The 21,766-nt window shown below is 39.1% G+C and overlaps 1 protein-coding gene across 10 annotated transcripts in view; it reads left to right on the top strand.

Annotated features, from left to right (window-relative positions):
* The first annotated feature begins 3,367 nt into the window (after positions 1–3,367).
* SENP7 (SUMO specific peptidase 7) overlaps positions 3,368–21,766 on the top strand; it is a 44,964-nt gene continuing 26,565 nt past the window's right edge. For 2 of the 10 annotated variants that reach the window (XM_032098395.1, XM_032098398.1), the window contains exons 1-6: positions 3,368–3,443; positions 4,847–4,893; positions 7,852–7,959; positions 10,187–10,281; positions 18,592–18,789; positions 20,421–20,618. In XM_032098395.1, coding sequence (XP_031954286.1) covers positions 4,858–4,893; positions 7,852–7,959; positions 10,187–10,281; positions 18,592–18,789; positions 20,421–20,618 — 635 coding nt within the window. In that variant the 5' untranslated portion in view covers positions 3,368–3,443; positions 4,847–4,857. Of the gene's footprint in view, positions 3,444–3,500; positions 3,706–4,846; positions 4,894–5,414; positions 5,478–7,851; positions 7,960–10,186; positions 10,282–18,591; positions 18,790–20,420; positions 20,619–21,766 lie in introns of those variants that run through there. The other 8 variants (XM_032098397.1, XM_032098402.1, XM_032098396.1 and 5 more) reach the window with 8 other exon arrangements.

Below are 21,766 nucleotides of genomic sequence, written 5' to 3' on the forward strand. Positions count from 1 at the left end.
CCATTACAAATTAAGAAGGCTATTATGTCAAAGTAGTGATAGACCTCCACACAACACCTGCCTACCCACACCCCCATTGCATTAGAATTTAGATTTAAAAGCTGTTACAGATGAAATACTTGTTGATCCAGAGTATTTAGTGGTGATGTATAGTAAACCAGCTGCTTCTAAAAAAGTCTCTTAGAGATTTCAGTTGCGAAGTTCCAACAGCAGTAACTCATCTGCCTTTATTATGCCTTATTTCAGTTTGATAGTTAAAAATTTGTACGCTATCATGTTCATTTAAAGATCTGTTTAAGGTAGTTTGAATTAAAGGCTTTAAGAAGGAGGCATATGTACATAGTTCATTGTTCACTTGAACAACTTTTGTTGTGCTGTCTCCTAGCCATTATCTTGAAACTCCACTGAGTTTCAAGGGTGCCTTTGAAATACAGGCTTTGGCAGCTGGAAATAGTCCATGTGTTATACTGGATCCTGAGTTTTTAAAGAAAATCAAGCTGCACTTACTAAGGACTTCAACCTTCCCGTAGCTTGTGTACCAGCATACTCTCCATGTTCTACCTTCAACTGCACTAGAACAGATAATACATGTATGTGTTTGCTTTCTACTAATCACTCCAGTTAGTCATTCATCCTTGAAAGCACTTGCCACATGGAAATATAGGAATGGATGACAGAATAAACTAGCCACTGTGATCCAGGAGCAGGAGAAAAGAAAGTCCATGCAGCAAACTATCATGAGGTTGGATTGAGGTCTCCAGTTTCAGATTATCTCTAATGACTGATATGAATTATACCAGGAAGAGATTTTTGTGCAGCTGAAAAATTAAGCTTAGCAGAACCTTCTATTTTCCTAGTAACTCTTCAATCTACTACTGACTGTTACTGGCCGTAGAATGGCAAACAGGATATAACCTTTGGCGTGGTCAGAATCCTATCTTTACAGGAATTTAGTCCTAACACAGTCCTTATTTTTTTTCTGTAAATGGTCTGAATCAAGTTATATTTGGCAAGTTATACTATATACCTTTAAGTTTTTCTTGCTGAACTAAAATAAGTTTTTCAAAACACAGTAAATCACATTCTATGTTAAAAGTCACTATACCATCTGATAAAGCCAATTACTAGGACAAAAAGTGATCTGAATATTTTCATGTAAGCAACTTGAGCTGGAACCCAACTCCTTCAAGGAATGCAAGTTTCCTTGAGGTAAGGTGCTCAGCAGATTAAAAATTATTTCTTACACTCCCAAATTAAAAAACCTCAAAACCCAAACAAACACATTTTTGCTTTTCAGCACAGCAACACCACATGTATTTTCCTTTTGAGTAATCTCCACTGGGCTAGTGTTATTAAGTCCTCTCTTCAGAGTCATTCCTGTCTTCTGATTAATAGAGAGCAGGCTAGAAAATGTTACTTTCTCCTTTTTTTATCTCATATAATCAGTACACATAGAAAAGGGGAAAAATCATATGCTATGATATATAATCCATTTACTGTCTTGCCAGTTTCTTGAAATGGAAACAGCACAAAGAAACTGCAAGGGCACCCATTCATCTACGATTTTTTCATTCTGCAGGAAGGCACAAAAGACACAAAGGATATGGGAGAAGAGTCTGTTATACTACTGAAATACGGGCAATTAATGCAAAAGAGATAATATTTAGTAGGAAAGAAGCTACCCATATTCCTGTCATTGTTCCCATGAGATGAAGTGGGAGAAAAATGGACATATTTTAAGGAAAGATGTGTATGAAGAAAGGTGCAGCTTTCTGTAAGAATTAGGAATAGGTAGATGCAGTTTCCTCAGAGTGGTATGCTGTGGAGCACCTCTCAGTCCTTTTCTCTCCTCACCCCTAAAAGACTGGAGAGACTAATTTCCCAACATACTCTGAATCGGAAGTTACCATTCTCTTACTTCAGCTACTAACAGCAACGTTGCTTCTTCAGTTCCAAAACACGGATATGCGATTCCAAATTAAACCCTGAACACCTACTTTACAAAGCATTGTGAAAGGTTTCTGAAGATTTCAGGAGGCAGAAACAAACAAACAAACACAGTTTTACACGGGGTGCACGTATGACTTTCCTTCCTAAAATTGCCTTCAAGATGCGAAATGAAAAGTTTTGAGGCAATTTGTAATAGGTTATCACTTAAGAGTTCACTTAAATAGCAGCTTAGAATTATATACTTATTAGTCCAGAGGACTGATTTTATTGTTGTAACACAATCAATTATAGAATTAAAAAGTAGCAATTCTAGATTGTTCTAGATATAGCTGCATAACGCATGTATTTTTTTGTGGTAAGTCTGCATTCTAAATCAGTGTTGATTGCTGTTTGTACTTCATTGTCTGTATGCAATGTTTAAGGTAGTATATGCTAGCAGCCTTTACAATTGCTACCTTAATTTTAAAAAATCGCCTTTGGGGCAAAATAATCCCTCTTTCCCTTCTTCCCACTTTTCTGTTCGGATTCTAAAATGTTTCAGGTGTAACTTCGGCTGGTGCTTTTTACAGCATTTGGCATATTCTAAACACTACTGCAGTATAAGTACTATATAAGATCCATAAAGATTACTTTGTTTTCCATTTAAAACCACCTTATTTTAGTAAAGCCCAATATTACCGTATGCTCTCCTGTAAAATCTGTAATCATCATAGACGGAAATCTTTTTCACTCTGGGAGTGTAGACAAGTCCTCTGCATGAAAAAAATAAACCCAACCATGGTTTCAGTTTTCATTACTTTACGTACTGGGGTGTATATTTATAAAACCTATCAGTAGCTGATAGTTGCGGCCATCTAAAGTGCTCCAGATAGTTCCAAGTTACAAACTAACCTCTCATGTTTTTAACTTACATCTCACAGTAGGTTTAAGCTAAACCTCGAGTATGAAACTAAGCATTTGTCCACACCAGTTTTAATTCCCACTAACAAGAAAAAAGTAAAACAGAAAGCTCCATACAAAACTTACAATTCTGAAGCCGCCCTGAAAAAATACACAAAGCAAAAGAACCCCAGCCAACAAATCTTCGTCTCCCCCCGGCTGTAGAAGGATTTCTAAGGGCATCAGCTGCAAAACACAGGCAGCCTGGGTTATGAGGGCGCTGCCCGGCTGTGCATCCCCCTGTCAGGGGAATAACCTGGCGGAGTCTGGCTGTCAGCTGAGGGAAACGCCATTAGCAAGGTGCAACTTAAACCTGGGTCGGGTTGGGTTCACTATTGCTTCTTCAGAAGCAGTGCGGTTTCCTCAATTCTTTCCCCAAACGGGTCAGTACGGAGCTCTCGCCGAGCAAGTTAAAGCAGGGAAGGCCTGAGGGGCAGCGCCGCGGGCGGGCGCTGGCTCCGGCGGGGCGGTGCCGTGCCCGGCCCGGAAGTACCCGGGGAAGCTGCGCGGGCGGCGGCGGCGGCGGGGCCGGGTAAACAGCTCCGGCTGTGTCGGTGAGTGCTGTGTGCTGCCGCCGGGGCCGCTCGCTCCCCCCCGCTCCCGGCCCTTCGGCGGGGGAGGGGGCAGGAAGGCAGAGCTGCAGCCGGCCCGTAGCGTCTCAGGGGGGCCTGTGCGGCCGCTGTCCCCACGGGGCGGCCGCGGTGTCTGTCGCGAACGAGCGAAGCCGTCAGGGCGGTTGAACGGAGGGCACCGAGGCAGGGCTGGTGGCGGCGTTGCTGCTCCGCTGGGAGAAGGCTGAGGGGAGAGTGTGAAAAGGTGGAATTGCTGGCTCAGGCCGCCGGATCTGCGCGTTTGTCAGAGGGAAACTGTTCTCCTTCTAGCGGGAGAAGCCGGGGCCGGGGCTGCGGGGCCGGGGCTGCGGGGCTCGGGCAGCCCTGTGTCAGGGCCGGGCTCATGCGGTGACAGCTCGGGCGCTGCCGCCCCGGGGTGGTGCCTGTTCTCCCCGAGCTGTCAGGCGGCCCCGTTTGTCGGCTTTTCCTCGTCACAGGCGTCGGAACTGGCAGTATTTTGGCTTTTCTTTATCGGTCTGTAGCTGTTGCTGTTGCCCACACCGGGGGACTATGGCTCTACGTTAAAAAAGCGCCGAGATAAGTAAAAGTCCCCGAACTTGGCTTCTTGAGAGACTCCAAACCAGCTGTAAACTTTGAAGGTCTTATGCCAGAATCATATAGAATATGTATAAAGAGAACACCTATAAATGCTGGAAGCTCTGAGGCTGTGTTCTTCCAGTGATGAAGTTTATGGATTTAACAGGAATCTTTGAATATTATTTATTCTTGGAGCCCTTGCAGTGGTCCTTTGTAACTCCTTTTCCCTCTATAGTCCAAGTGTGAACTGCTCATTAGTTGTGTGATTGCAGTGAGGAGTTAATCAGTAAATGTCTTAGCTGAGGATAAATTCTAGGACAGTTTCATTAACAGTTCTGTCTATGCTGACAATCTAGAGCCTTTCACGAGTGTGCGGCTGTCAATTGCTTTTTACCAAGGCCTATAGTGACAGGACAAGAGAAAATGGCCATAAATTGAAAGAGGGTCAGTGTAGATTGGACATGAGGAAGAAATATTTTTTACAATAAGGATGGTGAGACTGGAACAGATTGCACAGAGAAGCAGTGGATGCCCCATCCCTGGGAGCGTTCAAGGTCAGGCCGAATAGGCTTTGAGCAACCTGATCAAGTGAAAGGTGTCCCTGCCCATGGCAGGAGGGCTGGAATATAAGATCTTTTAAAATCCGTATCCAACCCAAGCCATTTTATGAATGTGTTTTCTTTGTTCTAGTTTGCTCAAAAATTATCTTCTTCTTTCGTAGTACCTGCTACTGTGGTCCTGCTTCCCTCTTAATCAATAAACCAGAAATTGTTAAGTTTGTTTCTTTTTTTGTTGTTGTTTTTTTCCAGTAGAGAAAACCATGTCAGGAAGAACATCATCTTCAAGTCATGTCAGTGTAAGTGTTCCCAAAATTTCCAACAATTTCCTTTGAGGCTGTGGGTGTCCTAGGCTGTTCTGATGTGTTTGTACAACCAAATTCATTCTTCACTGATCTAACTTTTGCTTTCTTGGGAAACTGTTTATTATGGTAGCAGTCAATACTAATGTCTATTATTGAACATCTATTGATACATGATAGCATTTGATTACACATAAACAGGGTGTTTTCCAAGTTATTTTAAGACCTAGACTAACCTCTAAAATTTTAGAGTAAGTTGAAGTAAGTAGAACAGCTGCAAAACTGTGTAAAACTTGGTATCTGCAGAGATGTACTCAGAGGCTTCTTATGCTGTGTATATTTTTTCCTGAAATATCCCTATTAGCAGTAGTTTCTAGCAGTGGGAGTACTGGTGAGAACAAATGGTAGACACGGCAATCACTGGTGTGATTGGGTAAGGTCTAGGAGGTCTAGTGGTTTAGAAATAAGCTGTTCCCAGCACTGTGTTTATGCACTTTCTCTGGCCCTTCCTCCTACAGGTGGAAACCTTCAGGAAAGTATTGCTGGTTTAGATGAGGAGTCTGCTGAGTGCGTATGCACATGTATGTGTAGAGTTAGTCACTTTTTGTTTGGGAAAAGCTGAGACAGCTGCATACCTTGTGTTTAGCATAGATTCAGACCTGTCTTTCCTCTTGACTTTGTGCTTGTTCTCTAAGTTAATAGTGGACACTGTAAACCAACATCTTCTTAATGAGTGCAAGCATTGGGAAGATGCTGTATGGTGAGCTGGAAGTGTTGCTGGTTAATGTATCTTGTGCTTTTTATCCCTTTCTGTCAGTTGTCTCTTCTTGTTTACTGTGTCTGACTTTATGTGTACTTTAATGTTGTCTGTTATGTCATTACAGAGGTTACCAGAATCTCTTTAATTTTAAATGTATGTTAAAATTCTAGATAACTATGTGTTCTTAGGAATCTCATAGCAGAAGCTGCTAGTCTGGCAGCAGGTGGAGGTCTGAAGTAAGAAATCTGTTCCTAGCCATTACAGTGCAGATCATTAAACATGCATTCTGACTGATAAACGTGTTTATAGGCCACCTCTAATACAAAACCAAACAAATTTGGAACAACCTACTTGTAGAAGTTCCCGAATAAGAAAATATCTTGTTTCAATCCTTACATGTTGATTGAAAAAGAAGGGAGGTACTTGTATGGGAAGTTGTTGCCTCTGTGTAACATTTGCTTCCTTTAGACTTTGAGAAATCTGTTATTAAAAGCATATGTGTTACAATGTTTTACCAGCAAAAGCAACTTGAGGTGCTGTATAGAAATTCAGGTCTAATTACAAAAAACTTTAATCTTACTTTCACAGAAGTGTAGAGAAGGAGTTAGAGCACTCATGATTCAGACTGAGGGATTGAAATATTATCTCCTTATGGTGCAGCATGCTTCGTTGTGGTCTGTCTGAAGGACTACCTGCTGAGCTAATTAATGCAGTTGTGGTGTTAGTAATTAAGTTGTTAGCGTCACTGTTCTGGAATCTCTGCTTGTAATTTCATGTTACAATGCAAGGCATCTGGTGGCTTGCAAATCAAGTTCATAGGATACTTTACAGTGTCCATTGATGCCTTAGGTTTTAACTGTTGTATTTTTCAGATCCTGTATGTAACTCTGTATGTATGTAACATACAGGGTATGTATGTAACTCTGACACTTCATATAGCCTGTTAGCTACTGTTCCCTCATACTGGTTGGGCATAACAAACCATCTCTTGTCCTTGCATCTCAAGGACACCTTGTTGTCCCAGGCCCCAAAATATGTAAACTAAAGCCTCTGAACAGGGGGGAGCAAACTTGGGGTAATTACTTCATTGCCTGAGATTGTAATTGGAGAATTAACCCTGATATGCAAATGGACCAAACTTATAAAAGTGTGAAAAAAGTGTGACCCAGGGTCCATCTTGGGTGTAGCCTCTTGACTGCCCAAGGTGTACCTTTGAAGGCCCTTCAAATAAATACCTGCTTTTATTCTCTTAATCTTGTGTAGCCTCTGTTTTCAGGTAGCCACCTCAATCATATGGAGTGACTTCAGCTTTTTCCTGGCTGATCTAGATTCAGTTCGTCTGAAAGATGTAAATGTTGCATTGCCTCTCTGATACATTCTCATCTGGTTGTATCTGCAATGTCAGGTTTTGCTTCTCAGGATGCCTGGAGCAATAGCAATGCTTGCACTTTTATTCTTTCAGCTGATAATATTTTAACTGGTTTAATTAACTGATAGGAAGTATGATCCTGTTTCCTTGTCTTGATGAACTAGTACAAATTTAGTTTGATCATTTTTGGTTTGATTTTCAATGAACAAACCTTTTTTCCTATATATTTTTTTCTGAATTGGTGAATTTCTGTGAATTACTGCTTTCTCTTTCAATAATTACTTTCAAAATGCTGGTTCCATTTCTGTGAGAGTTGGCAAGGACAATAGCTGATACCATTTTGAGTCCATGAAAATCTGTTTGATGCTAAGTTATCATACCAAAATACTTGTACTATTATAAGATGTAATTGTTCTTCATCCTGAATTTTTTCTTTTGAGAAAGCAAACCTGGTCCATGACATTCAGCTATTTTGTTTTCTCTTTGTCATTCTCTAAGCTGAGACAGAGTGTAAACAAATCGGATTGAAATAAGAAAACTGTGCCAGTAGATTGGCTGTCACCTTTTTGTCACGTCTGAAGATGTAAAGTTAATGAAATAGAGCTTTTTAGATGGTTCATGTGTTAAAACTAGCTCATCATATGGTATGACACATGATTTGGGATCACGCATTAATGAGGAATGCATTTAAAGTAAAGGCACAGGTCAGGGCTTCCCTTACAACTTTATTTTGTCCAGTTAAAAAAACTTTGTACATGGCCGTATGTCAGCTCGTAGCAACAGTGGGTAATTTAGTTTTACCATGTGTAACATCATCTATTTTCAGTTTCATATACCAAAGAAGAAAACAAATGCCAAGTCAGAGGATGTCCAAGTTCAGTCCCCTTTGGCAAGGCTCCCAGGTTCCCACCATTGTGACTACCCTTTAAAAGAGGTAAAGAGTTCTTCAGAGTGTAAAGTGTGTAGGAGAATGTTACATGAGGCTTTGTTTTGGAGGCTGGGTTTTTTCAACACCAAGTGCTGCCTTGTGATAAGAACTAATCCAGGTTGTCTTGAGAGAGACAAGTGTGTAGGTCTGAAATCTGCTTGCAAGCATACATTTACAGAATTGGGAGTCTTAGTGCCATGCTTCCAGCCTAAGTCATTGAAAATAAGAGTTTGTCCTCAGGTGTAGTTTGAAACTATCTTGAAAATCATTAATTTCAAGGTAAATATTATACTATTTTTTTAGTTGATTGTCTTCTGACTCCTGAACTTTTAGGTTGTATTTGAATCACTTACCAAACTTCTTGTTATGATATGGACATAACTTTTACATTGAGTTTTCAGTTATCCAAGAGCTTAAACTTTTAAGAGAATATATGAAGTACTGTATGACTCTTGACAGAATTTTAGGTGCTCATACAGAAATAACTGTATTAAGACCAAAAGACTATAAGAGTCTTACGGCATCTATTGTGAGTGAGTGTCTGGATCATCTCAGTCACATATAGAGGCAAATATTTGCCTCTATAAATCTGTTTCAAATTTAGTAAGCATTTCAAATGTCAAGTGTTGGAAACATGTTTTGCTATGCTTGTTTCCTTCAGCTCAGCATCCAGAGTTTGTTGCTGGCTTTAGCGCTTTCAGAATCATGGGCCTGGACAAACAGGCTCCCCCTCAGAGGAGGTTTAAAGATGTAGTGAGGGAAAGTAGGAGTTTTTTTTGACTTACAGTAGTGGTGGTAATGTGACCCAGGTCTCTTGGTAGGCCAGGTCATTTGAGAATGCTGCAGCAGAGGCTCACTGTGGGGTTGTGTTCTATACTGGTAATGCTTTCAGTGAGCAGAGCATCCAGTTGCAGTCCGGTTTTGAAATGGGAGGTAATGTCTCCTATGGCTACAAGCAGCAACCTCTCAGGCAGATCCAGACAGCACTTGAATGGAGTTCTTCCTGTATTTCTCTCTGCCTCTATAAAAATCATGATTAGACTGGGTGAATTGTAAATACTTTATTTCCTTGTTATTTCCTGGATGTTGTCTAATTTTCCATTTCTTATTTTTCCTACCTATGTCTATATATTTTGAACTTTTCCATGTAGTGGGGGATTTCATATGCTTTAAACACTGACTAGTTTTTATGTTCCACTTAAAAAAAAAACTTGCCTGTGAGTTGTCAGAGCTTGCACCATGTTGTTTGAGAAACTCTGTGCAGTTTTTAGTGATTTGGATGTATAGGTCTTTCCTGTGCTTGAACACCAGTGGTACAAGGTGAACTGGGTGGTGTTTGAAGGCAGCAAGAGGGGAGAGCACCTTCAAGGCAATTTCTTGCTGCTAACTTTAATAATGGGGGTATTTTCCATTGGAGTTAGTCCCCATGGTAGGGAAAAGTTTGATTTGGGAATGCCCTTTCAGACTTCACTAAAGCTTGTAAAATACATGTGGGCGTGAACTTTTCAAATGCCTTTTCAAACCACACTTAGAAATGAAGATAAGTTTGTCTGCTTTCAGCCTGAGTGGCATAATTTTCAAGCATCTCTTGTGTTTATTATATTTTGAATTTTAAGAAATGAGGATTAGGAGGAGGTAATGGCAGAGGGCAGGAGGTTTCTGGAATTGCAGGAATAACTGTGTTTTGGTAGGGCTTCATTTATTTAATTTGAAAATATAAATACTTTCTGGTAAGAGAATTTGGAAAAAATGAAGTCTTGCTGTTTTGGAGTTTCCCACCTAAGTGCCAAACCTTCAAATTGCGTTTCCTTCTCAGGATTTTATCTCTTTTATATCCATATTGTAACCTGCATAGTTTGCCTAAATGCATGGAGTTAGCCTCTACTTTCTGCATCCTGCATCCTGTGTATTTGTGGTTATGTGGAGCAGGCCTAATATTTAAGTCCGTGTTTGGTATAGTCCCCCTTGAAATAGGGAAACAATGGAATTGTCCTGTATTTACATATTTCTTCAGGAGAAAAACATTCTATTCAAAGATCAGGTGGTATGTGGCCACTTTAAACCACGCAAATTAATTCTTTGCAAAATTGCTGTATATGCTCTGCATGGCTTTGATATAATTGGTCAGTTGCATTGTTTCAGTGTCTGGCATTGTCTCATTTTTCCAGTGCATTATCCATTATGACATATTCATGTCTGTTGAAATCTGCCAATTTGATTTGTTTTGTTTCAGTGGAGGTTAAGTGCCAACAGCAGAAAGCCTTCAACAAAAGGAAAACGGCAAAAGGAGTGCAACAGACACAGCTCTAATGATGAAGAATCAATTGGGTAAGAAGTCATCTCAAAATTAGTTTATCTCTGTATATTCAGAGTTTCACAGTCTTTCTTGAGGATGGGTGTCTCTGGTCTCTAGCTAATTATTTGTGTCATGCAGAGATGGTTTTCAAGCTCACCTTGAGAGAATCATGCTTCAGTGGTCTAATGGCAACTGTAACCCTTCCTTTGGGTAATCCCAACACAAGACATTAGAATGAGAGTGCAGCACTTACTAGAGGAATTACTGCTTGTTAACCTGCTTGGAGTCCTAAAAGGTGTTCATTACTTTCTAAGTGTAAATTGTCCTTCTAGTCCTAGGTATTTTTAGATATTTAAGAAGCTTCCCAGAATTCTTTTTCTTATCCCTTTTTGTTCTGTAGTCCACACTCATTAACCTAAGCTTTATCAACTCTTACAAACAGTTAAAAAAACCCTTAAGCAATATGGTGATTAGTAGTGGAAGGAAGTAAAAAAATGAGACCTTTTTCACCTCTGTGTTTGTCAAGGCACTTAAGTAATTAAGACTGCTGATGTGCCACTTGTTTATTTTCTGTTGCCAAGAGCAAATACATTGGTTTCTTTGAGATTATGGCACATTATTTTATATGATAAAATCATCTTCTGCAGAGTTGTCAGCTAGGTAATTGTTTTATCCAAGAAAATTTTGAAGCTGTAATTCCTGTAGTTGACAAATGGAAACAAAAATGTAGAACTAGATTTATTAGCAGCAGCTAGGAAACATAATGGCTTTGTGACAAAATGAATATGTTTGTCTTAATGAAACAGTTGTTATTTCCCAAATCACTTAATTCTAAATAAATGAAAAAGCATTCTCTGCCCTATTTTCTGACTGCAACGAAACTTGCCCATAAGTGGTTTCTTATCAGGAGAGGCTGTTAAAAATAAAGTGCACAGGTAATGAAAATGAAAGTGATTTTGACACTGCTGAGTTCTGTGGGTTTGAGATATATGAATAGTCATTGTTTAGCCTGATCTGTATATTCAGAATGCTTCAAAGTGTTGCAGGGAAGAGCTGAAATTATAAAAGATGCTGACTTTATTTTTCATACCTCCTCAGAGGCATAGCTGTCAGTTTACATGTACTTAGCTCAAAAAGCTTCTGTCAGTAACTTTTAACTGAGGAAGCAGCTCACAGGGTCAGCCTTACAGAATTTAATTGCAGTTTTCTGAATTTTATTTGTGTTGTGACATAGTTGATATCTGATATCAATCTCTAAAGGTCTTTCAGTAAACTTTGAACTGATTTTTGACATTGAGGAGTTTGGTTTCTTTAAAGCTAACTTTAGATCTGGTGTGTATTAATTTTCTGTTATATATGTTTTTTTCAATATGTGAATAGCATTTATAGGTGTTCCATAATTTTTACCCAAATTGTTATCAGCCCAATTTTCTCATGATAGTGAGAAATTATTTAGACTACAAAGACAGCAAATATTCAGATATTAAACATGTGCATTTTTCAGTTCCTTGAAAAAAGATGTGCGTCTAGAGAGTAGCTGGAGGCTCTCTGTAAAATAAATTTACTCTCCTATCTGCAACGGAGGTTGTACTAAGTGTTCCATTTGGATACTCAGTGCTTCTCAGAAAGTCAAAATCAACATGGTGACCTCATTGCATAAGTGGAAAGAGCACACATGTTCTAAAGGGGTGGTTTTTGTTGAGCAAGAGTCTGAGAACTGACAAAATTCAGAAGAGGAAACAGTGAGGTTGTGTGCTGCAAGTCTTTCTGATGCAATAGTTTTTATTCCTAGTGAGGATTTTTTTTATTTGCATTGCAAAGCAGGAAATAAGTCTTAATGACAAACTCCTATTAGCTTCTAGTGTTTTAAAAACAGTCTACTTTATTGATAGGAGCCAATCGCAGATGTTTAGGGAGGCATGTTTCATCTAAAGTGTTGCTTCAGGATTGTTATTGCCACTTAATTTTAGTCAGAAAGGACAAAGTAGATATATTAGCACAAATCTACCTTCGCATGGGTGGGGGTTTTTTAACTTAAATTCTGGATTCCAAAATTTGGTAGTTGTGCTGTGATGTGAGACCAGGGGGGTTTGTAGCAGCAACTGCAGCTGCTCTCACTTGTACAGGTCTGCTCCTGGGCTTGTGAAAGGTGACTGTCAGGGGATTTGTCTGTGATCCCAGAGACGGCTCCTGGGGCAGGTTAGTTCCCTAGTTAGGGGGGAGGGTGGAAGGAGTACTTAAATAAGATGTGTGCAATTCTTTCAGGTCAGCAATTTAAATGTTCAGTGAAATACATGTCACAGCTGAATCAAGTACTGGCCCCATAGCAGTCAGGTTTTTGTTTATATAGCAGTCAGGCAATCATTTACATACTGGTCCCCCTTGCTCTGACAAGTGCATTTGGTCAGTAATAACCACCTAGTCCAGCAAAGCAAGGAGGTTCATAGGGATGTTGATGCTTGCTGTTTGTTGGTCACTGACTTCTCATCAGCTGCTGGAAGGTCAGGACCTTGAATCTGGGACAATCAGAAGCTTTCCTCACAACCGGGTGTAGCCAGTAAATGTATCAATCAGAGTTTCCCATTAATGATAGTGTATCACATTGTTCTTTTGGGCTCTGAAAGGTCAAGGAGCTCCTGGGCTGTGCATCTGCTGCAGAAGCTCAGATAGCTGAATACACATCAAGTCTATCAGTGGCTTTATTCTGTAAACACAGGACAGATCCTCAGCTTGTGTGAGAGCTGAGGGAACAACCCTCAAATGGTATGTGACATCCCACTGCCAAAATATTTATTTCCCAAAACTTGGGTTTACTAGTAAAAGAATATAGGCATGAAGATGGTGGTGTATACAGTTAATAGTAATTTAGTCCCAAATGAGTCAGTAGCCTCCTGGTCTTATTTTGATCACTTTCTAATACAAATTTGAATGAATTGGAGACAGCAGGTACAGCACTGGTGAGTATATGTGTGTACGCAATATGATCATTGAGTAAGGAACCATATCAAGCAGCTGTGACTATTGTGTGAAATAGAGGTCAGACATTTTCCCCAAAGAGATATAAACAACTAATAGCTTTTGTTCCTGTGGTTTATAAGGTAGGATAATTCCTTTTTTGCCTGTGAAAAGCAATATGAGACTTGCTGGGAGCAGCTAACAGCATTTTTCATAATATGTTTTTTGCTTATTCCATCATTACATGCATAAGTATGTTTTCATTACCTTTGCTTTTGTATTTTTTTCAGTTTTGGGGAGGTAAATGAGAGACTATGGTAGGTACTTGTAGAAACAGAAATAATTGCCTTTGGTTTTCTTTCACCAAGATGCCTCCAGTTTTACTGTTGTACAAATTACTTGCTGGGTCTGCTGGTGGGACTTGCTTTTAGTGTATACTTTGCTTTTTTCTGCTTGGCACTTACTTTAGTCTTTTGAAGTGTCTTTTGCTTGAGTTGCTCACTTTATTCTGGGGACAATTTCAACAGATAATTTAGGGATCTGTGTCCCAACCATTGTTTACAGATGTACAGGCTGGCTTAAGTTTAGGTGTTTCCCTGAATCTTTATACTTCCAGTCTTAATGACACGATTTTCAAGAAACACTGCCAGAGGCCATTCCCCTTTCAGAAAGGGAAGCCATTGAAAGCTCTTATGCTACTCTTCTGCTCTGAAGGTTAGGTCATAACCAGTTCAAGAACTTCAGTCCAAACCTGGCGCCAGATAAGAAGTGGTGCCTTGGCCTGGCACTGATCAATGTATACTATTGACTTCCTTGTTTGTTGAAGGTTCCTCTCCTTTGCATAGATTTCCAGAGCCAAACTTGCTTCAGGGTATGTGTGTGCGCTTGAAATTATAAGATCATTTTTGCAAAAGTACTTGCCTGAAATCTGTAAACCCCATTTAAATTAAGGGAATGCAAAACATTACAAATTCAGTGCCAAATAACAATCAGTAAACCAAATTACAGAGGAGCCTGGAGCCTGTTAAGGTCTAGCCTGATGTGAGTGTGAGCAAAGGATGTCAGACCTGAATTTTCAAGGTGGCCAACAAAATATAGGTAGTGAAATTACCTCCTGCTGTGGACTTTTTTGTCATTATGTTGTTTAAACACTCAGTGTTGGAATATTTTCTGTTACATTTACAAGTCTTGATCATACATGGTCACAGAGTCTTTATTTTAATTGTGTATTCCCACTGGACTAATTACCTTGCTGTTTGAGCCTAAATTTAGTAAAATTTCATTATGATAGCATGTGTTTGAGAAATAAAAAGAAAAATATCTGGCATTTCTGTGAGGTGGAACAATGAAGACTGAAAGAATTGAGATCTGGGAAATTGATAGGCTTGGCTTGTTTTTAGTCAGGACAGCTGAAGTGTTCCATGGAGAACAGCATATTTATGTTGTCTCATGATCCCCTGCAATAATGATTTTAAAGCATTTGTTTTTAAGAAGCAGCAATTTTCTGGATCACATCCGTAGTGCTAGGGCCTACTTCTACAACTTTTTTCTATTTGGAGGAAAAAACACCATTTAGTTACTTCAAGATTTGATTTTTAATTTTTAGTCCTGTTAGAAGAGGAGGAGGGGAAATATCTGGCTTAATCTGGATTAATCTTTCATTACATCATCTCTTCTGGCATCCCAAGAGCTGAAGTGACTTCAGTTCTTTAGTCTTCAGTAACTGGCCATCAAAAGTAGTTTGGGTGTTTCTTGTCTCTTAAGGAGGAAATTTAAAGTGCAAGAGTGAATTTCCAGTTTTATAAGATAACTTGTCCAAATTTACTTGATGACTTTTGCCTTGAAATTTTCTTTAACTGCTTCAGTAGTTGTGAATTTTCTTAACAGTCCAATAGATTCTTGTGAAGCTGAATTTTTAATTGGTCACATTTCTTAAATATATGTATTCTCTATTTCCTTAGGTATTGCTTATTTATTTCTTATTTCTAATATACATTACAGTGGACAAACAATAAATGATGTAGAAGTCTGGTTGCTATAAGCTCTTCTTAATGGTGATCTTACAGATGTATTAAACTGTGGCTCACATGTGAGCTCAGTGTATGAGAAGTCCAGAGGAAAGCCAGAACTTCCGATTCAGTGGGGACTTCTATAGGAAAATAAGTCTCTTGCTTCCTGTACTGAATCAAGAACTTGCCAGGCTTGGGATGTGCTCACTTAAGCTGCTACAGTTGAGCTCCACTATTTAAGACATTAATGTTAATAGACTGACTCTCAGGACCTGTGTTCACTTTCTAAGCTTTTCAGTAATTAAAGCATATCTTGAGATGAATTCCAATCTCTGGATCCTCAGAGTGTTGCAGAAGCCTCTATTACATCTACAATATTTGAGGCACATACTTGGAACACTTTTTTGCATTAACATGCATAGGCTATATACAGAACTAGTGAAAGAACAAATGTCCACCTGCCTTTTCCAGACTGCATAAAACATTCTGGAGCGCTACTGTGCTTTAGGTTGGTCTTCAAATGAGACTGTCTTTGCTCATGTGACTTTTTATTCCCTCCACAGAGCCAGTGTCTCAATTGAGAAACCCTGGATTGTTTTCCCAGTAGCTAATTAGAACCAATCTGTTACATAACGCTTTGTCTTGGGTCCGTGTCCTTGGCATCAGAGTGCCTTAAGTGGGTTTTGGGGTTCTTTTTTATTGGTGCCCTTTTTTTTGTCTTTTGAGATGAAACTTTAGCTCTTTACGACCAGTTTTCCTCTGGGAAACTTCTAAGAGAAGTTCAGAGAGTGAAGGAAACTGCCTTCACTTGAGCTTAAGTTACTTAGTTTTGAAAGGGAGCCATTTAGATTTATTGTGCATTGTCTAGACAGACAACCACAAAGTGTACACAGCACAAAGTGTGGTGTGTACAAGACAGTTCACTGGAGTACAGGAAGGAAGTCTTGTTGTATAATTACTAAATATTTATATTGTCTTTCTTGTATTCCTTTTAAACTTACTATTTGTGTGTTTTATAGTCATAGAATTGAGGTTGGAAAAGACCTTTAAGATCAACCTGTCACTAATACATCTCTGTAGATTTTAATTAAATCAACTTTGTAGAAGGTACATGCTCAAACTACTTACTGCTGATAGGGCTGTGTGATTAAAACATTTTGGAGACCGCTGGTCTGGGAAAGGCGTAGCAGAGCTCTAGGAGAAAGCGGCTCATGGCATACACATTATGGCGTTCAGGGGTGCAGAGATCTCATCAGGCTGACTGCCATTCCCAGCCTATAGGCAGCTTGTCCAAGCTGTGTGTAGGAACATTTGTCTTTTCAGGTTCAGTGAGGGGTTATGTATCTTGTCAATATGGTAAGTAACTAGGGAGAGAAGTCTCAAAGTGAAGTAACGATTGAAAGAGCAAAATAAAAGGCTTATATAAAACATCTGCCCCAAGTTTGTTGTGTTTCACTAGCATGGCAGTTCCAGATCTTTTTTTAGGTTCAAGCATGTCTGTCCTTCAGCCACAAAAGTTTTCATGCCCTACCTGTGTTGATTTGCCACTCGGTGCTATGTAACCAGGCTGCTGAGCTGAATGCAGCATGTCAGTGGGACAATTACAATTGCTGGCAGAGTTGTAAACCCACTGAGGAATGGCAGCCCTTTGCTTAAGAAATGTTACTGTAGCATGTGTGTAACAGCTAGTAAGTTTTTTTTCCTAGCTATTAAAAGGATACTTGCTCTACAGCGAGAACAATTTTTTTTGTTGTTATTCAAGACATGCAGTAGAAAAAAAAACCAATTCTCACCTCGGTAATCTTTTAAAACCAACATACTAGCCTGAACTGCAGTGTCTTTGTAGGACCAGCCCTTGGAAAACAAGTCCAGTTCTCAGAGGTTTGAAAATAAAGTAAATCCTGACAAATTATCTATGATTTATAATGCTTATCAGCTTATAAATTCAATAAGCTGAAGTTGGGTCCTGCCATTGGGTCACAACCACCTTATGCAGCACTACAGGCTAGGGAAAGAGTGGCTGGAAAGATGCCTGGTGGAAAAGGCCTTGGTTGTGCTGGTCAACAGCAGGTGAACATGAGCCAAAGTGTACCCAGTGGCACCTGGCCTGTGTCAGCAGTAGTGTGGCCAGCAGGATCAGGGCAGTGATTGTCCCCCTGTACTCAGCACTGGTGAAGCCACACCTCAAGTGCTGTGTCCAGTTCTGGGCCTCTCATTATAAGAAGCCTTTGAAGTGTTGGAGCGAGTCTGGAGAAGGCAATGGAGCTGGTGAAAGATCTTGAGCATAATTCCTGTGAGGAGTAGCTGGTCTTGTTCAGTCTGGAGAAAAGAAGGCTGAAGGAAGACCTTATCACGCTCTAAAACTACCTGAAAAGAGGTTGTGGCAAGGTAGGAGCTGGTCTCTTCTCTCAGACAACCAGTGACAGGACAAGGGGACACGTACTTGAGTTGTGCTGGGGGAGGTTCAGGTTGGATATTAGGAAAAATTTATTCACTGAAAGAGTGGTTAAGCAATGGAATAACCTGCCCAGGGAGGTGGTGGAGTTACCATCCCTGAAAGTGTTCAAAAACAAGTAGACATGGCAGTTTGCAATATCATTTAGTGGCATGGTGGTATTCAGTTGAGGACTTGTTGATCTCGGAGATCTTTTCCAACCCTTACATTTCTGTAAGAAAACTGTTTAAATTTCTGGCCATATTGCAGAATTAATTCTTCATGTGAAGACTCAGTACCAATCTAGCAGAATTACCAAAATATAGATACTTCTTTAAAGAACTTTAGTAGGAAATTTTTACTGACTTTGTAATTCATAATTCTAAGTAATCTGTTTTAGTGAAAATGAATAGAAATAGTTGGAGCTTCAGAACTGGGAGATTTGTACTAACTTCTTGACCTTTTTCCCCCCAGCAAGATCATGATTAATCTGCTATATGGGAACACATAATATTCATGGTTTTGAAATAAGGTGCCATTAAATGAGTACTTGTTTTCATATCCTGCAAATGGTCAAGTGTACACTTTCAGAATAGCTTGTAAGGCCATAGTAACACCACTTCCAACATTTTGTGATAACAAGATGCACCAAAATTTCCATTTCAGTGCTTTTTGCACTGAAAGTTTACCTTTTCAGAATTGCATATTGATATGTTAGTCATTCATGCCAGAAGAAGAAACCTTGAAAGGTTGTCCTGATGAAAAGATGAGTTTGTGGTTGCTCTTCTCCAAAGAGAACTACTTAGTAAATTGTCAGGGCAGTGACCTTAATTCTAGAAGATATGATGCAGAGACAGTGAACTCATGGAATATCTTTATTGAATTCATGTGACTTAAAAAGTTCTCAGCACCCTATTATTAATGTATTGTTATATGTATGGCAGGCAACCCAAAGTTATCTTGACGAATGTCCTGAGGACGAAAATAGGAAGAAAATATTCGCAGGCGCAACCTAAAACTGGTGTTAATTTTTCTGATGCTGGCAAGCTGCAGTCAGATCAAGCACCCTCATCATCTGCTGCCAGCGTAAAGATATGGCAGATTTTAAACCCTACTCTCCAAAGTCTTTTTCTGTCTAAAAGGTATGTTGTCTTTGCCTCATGTCACTAAACAAAGTAATTTTCCTTGCAGTTATTTCTTCATGAGAAAGTGTTCTTTATTGTACCACCCTGTTAATGAACTGTATTTTATCTCACTTCACTGAGTTCACTTGTACCTGGTTCCTTTAGATAATCATTGAGAGAGATGCTGCCAGGCATGCAGTAGTGTTTTTTTCTGACCAAGTGGCTTCTAGATGGTCCTGTACTGTCAAGACCAATTAATTCTAATTTAGCCATTGGTTTCTCAAAATGTTTTTGGTTTTTGTTTTGTTTTGTTTTTTTTTTTTATTTTAATGAAAAGAATACACTTGAATTTAACTGCATCCGTTTTCTCAGAGAAGATATTGAGGTGTATTTTCACTGTTAGTGCTTTAGACTACTGATGAAAATGGGAAAACTGGCATAAATGGTCAGAATAAAAGCATATCAAGTCTAGTGTCTTCTTTGCACCCCTGCAAGCAATGGTGAATTGTAGATATTGAGGGAAAAGTATGGCTAGAGTGAATGCTCTATTCTCTGGGTTTTCTCTCTGAGCTTCTGATGACTGACAGGTTTCCTTTATTGGAGGTTACATCCAGTCTACATGTTTTTCAGTATTAAACTTTTCCTCTTTAAGTTGTATCTCTTTGATTGATTGTCCCCTGTGGATCTCTACAATCTTACCTGGAAGGTGGTCTCCTGATTAAAAGCAAATTTATTTACATCTTGGTGCAAGAGGAGGTCTGAGTGCTCTCCAGGCATCATGTAGTCTATGCTGGAGTGTGCTCTGTGGATGAATACAGACAACAGGAGAATTATGCAGTCAATACCTAAAAGGCAGTGTTGTTCAAAACAGATTTTAAAAGGCCATAGCCTTACAACCTAATCCAAAATAAATTGCGATGGAAGTGGTAAAATTAAAATCCCAGTGTGAGAAAGGAAGTGGATAAATCATGGTCTATACAACAGGCTGGCTGCAGTGGCATTGTTTGAAGCAAGTTGCATTGCTCTTACGCATCGTATGTGTTCAAGTGGGAATTGCATCTTCATATTTCTGCTTGGCTTATTTTTGATGCTTGTCTGTTTTAACACCCAGGAGTATTTTTCTGAGCCTTGCTATACTGTAGAGTGCCACCTCATAGTTGAGAAGTGAAATAAAATCTAATGCTACCTTTTGTGTACGTGCTACTTTTCTACCTGTTCACTAAATGCTTTAGAAAATTCACTCTGTTTTACTGGAGGCTTCTTGTTCACAGGAAAATCAAGATTGTTTGTTCCAGAGTTCTGAGAAATGTGTACAGATACTGCGTGAAAGCTTTTTAGAGATAAATATTTACCAGTTTTTAAAAAATACTACATGATACGTTAGAGGCAATGCAGTGTACGTTGTATCTGGCTAAGGTAAAATCACGTGGCTAGTTTTTCTTACCCTGGTCTTCTTTTGTGTTTATCTGCTTTCCCTGTATTTTAAGTTTCTTAATGAGATTTTGGTTTTGTTTTTTTTTTTTTGGCTATAGGGGACTAAAAATACTGATGTTCGATTATCAAGACCCTAGGATACATGAATTTAACAAGAAGTTTGTTCCTCTAGAGTTCAGTGCAGTACTTATGATTTACTGTTATATGTATGGCAGGCAACCCAAAGTTATCTTGACGAACGTCCTGAGTACGAAAATTGGAAGAAAGTACATAGACAGCCACGTAATAATTGATGCAAATTTACCAGCTGCTGACAAATTGCAATCGGGCCAACTACCCTCATCAGCTGTTGCCAGCCTGCAGGCATGTCAAATATTAAGTTCTCCTCATGAAAGTTCTTTTCCTTCTGAAAGGTATGTTACTGCTGATTTTGCCAGTCTTCCTGAAATGACATAACTTCACAATGGAAAAGAATTTCCCTGAAACAGCTTTTGTTCTACTCTTTCCTTGAATCAAGGGGTCAGTTTCCTGAGTGCAAACTAACATGCTTCTCCAATGGGCCATTTTAACATTACATTTGTTCTGGTTTGCTGGACCTGGTGTTAAAGGGCTACTTTCCTTTCTTAGAAGGAATTTCTGTTTGCAATAGATCACTGTTTTGATTTGGGAAGATGCACAAGTAATTCAAACACATCTAAGTTGGTTCTGTGTCCAGAACCAAAATCTTGCTTTTCTGTGGGTGTTAGTATGTTCTAGCATGATTTCAAATAACTACTTTTGCAAAGTATCTTCAAATTCCTCTCTGTGATAATAAATTTCTTTTCACATTAACCCACTGGTGGTCTCAGTATTCCTAACAGGGTGGCTTTGGTTAAGGGCTATGTGTGTCCTCTTACCACTTAATATCTACTTTTCATCTTTTCTTCCTATATTTAGGTTGACTGAGCATCACAGTAATATTTGGCATATAAAACTAGCAGAAATCAGATATTAAAATTAAATAACATCTGTTTTGGTCTAAGATGGAAGTTGCATTCGAAGTAAGCTGTCTCCTTTTGTCTGTCATGGCTACATCTTTGCTCAACAGCAAATTTTCCACAGGAGAAAATAGCAGGAAATTCTGAGGAAGACAATGGAAAGATGAAGAAGAGAAGAATGATGTGGGGGTTTTTTTAAGGCAGGAGTAATTAACAATTCCCAGGTTAAAGTTGAGAAAAGTCAGTCATATTCCTTATTCTGATACATCAGCAGCTTAGAGAACTGAAATTAATAGCAATTCCTCTTTTTTTTTTTTTTTTTCCTATTGGGTTACCCATTGCTGCTTAAATTAACCTGACAAAGTTGCAATTTAAATGAGATATTTAGAGAGAACAGTTTAATAGGCTGTCTCATTTTAAAGCATCATATATGTTGCTAATTGTTTTCTGTAACTTAAGGCATACTAAAGTTTGGGGTGTTTGTTTGGATTGTTGTGAGTTTAGGGGTTTTGGTGGTTTTTTGGTTTTGTTTTTGTTTTATTGCAAAATCTTTAAGATCGATTTTCTAGTATCTGATTTTTTCA

The sequence above is a fragment of the Corvus moneduloides genome, chromosome 2 (assembly GCF_009650955.1).
Source record: "Corvus moneduloides isolate bCorMon1 chromosome 2, bCorMon1.pri, whole genome shotgun sequence".
NCBI lineage: Eukaryota > Metazoa > Chordata > Aves > Passeriformes > Corvidae > Corvus > Corvus moneduloides.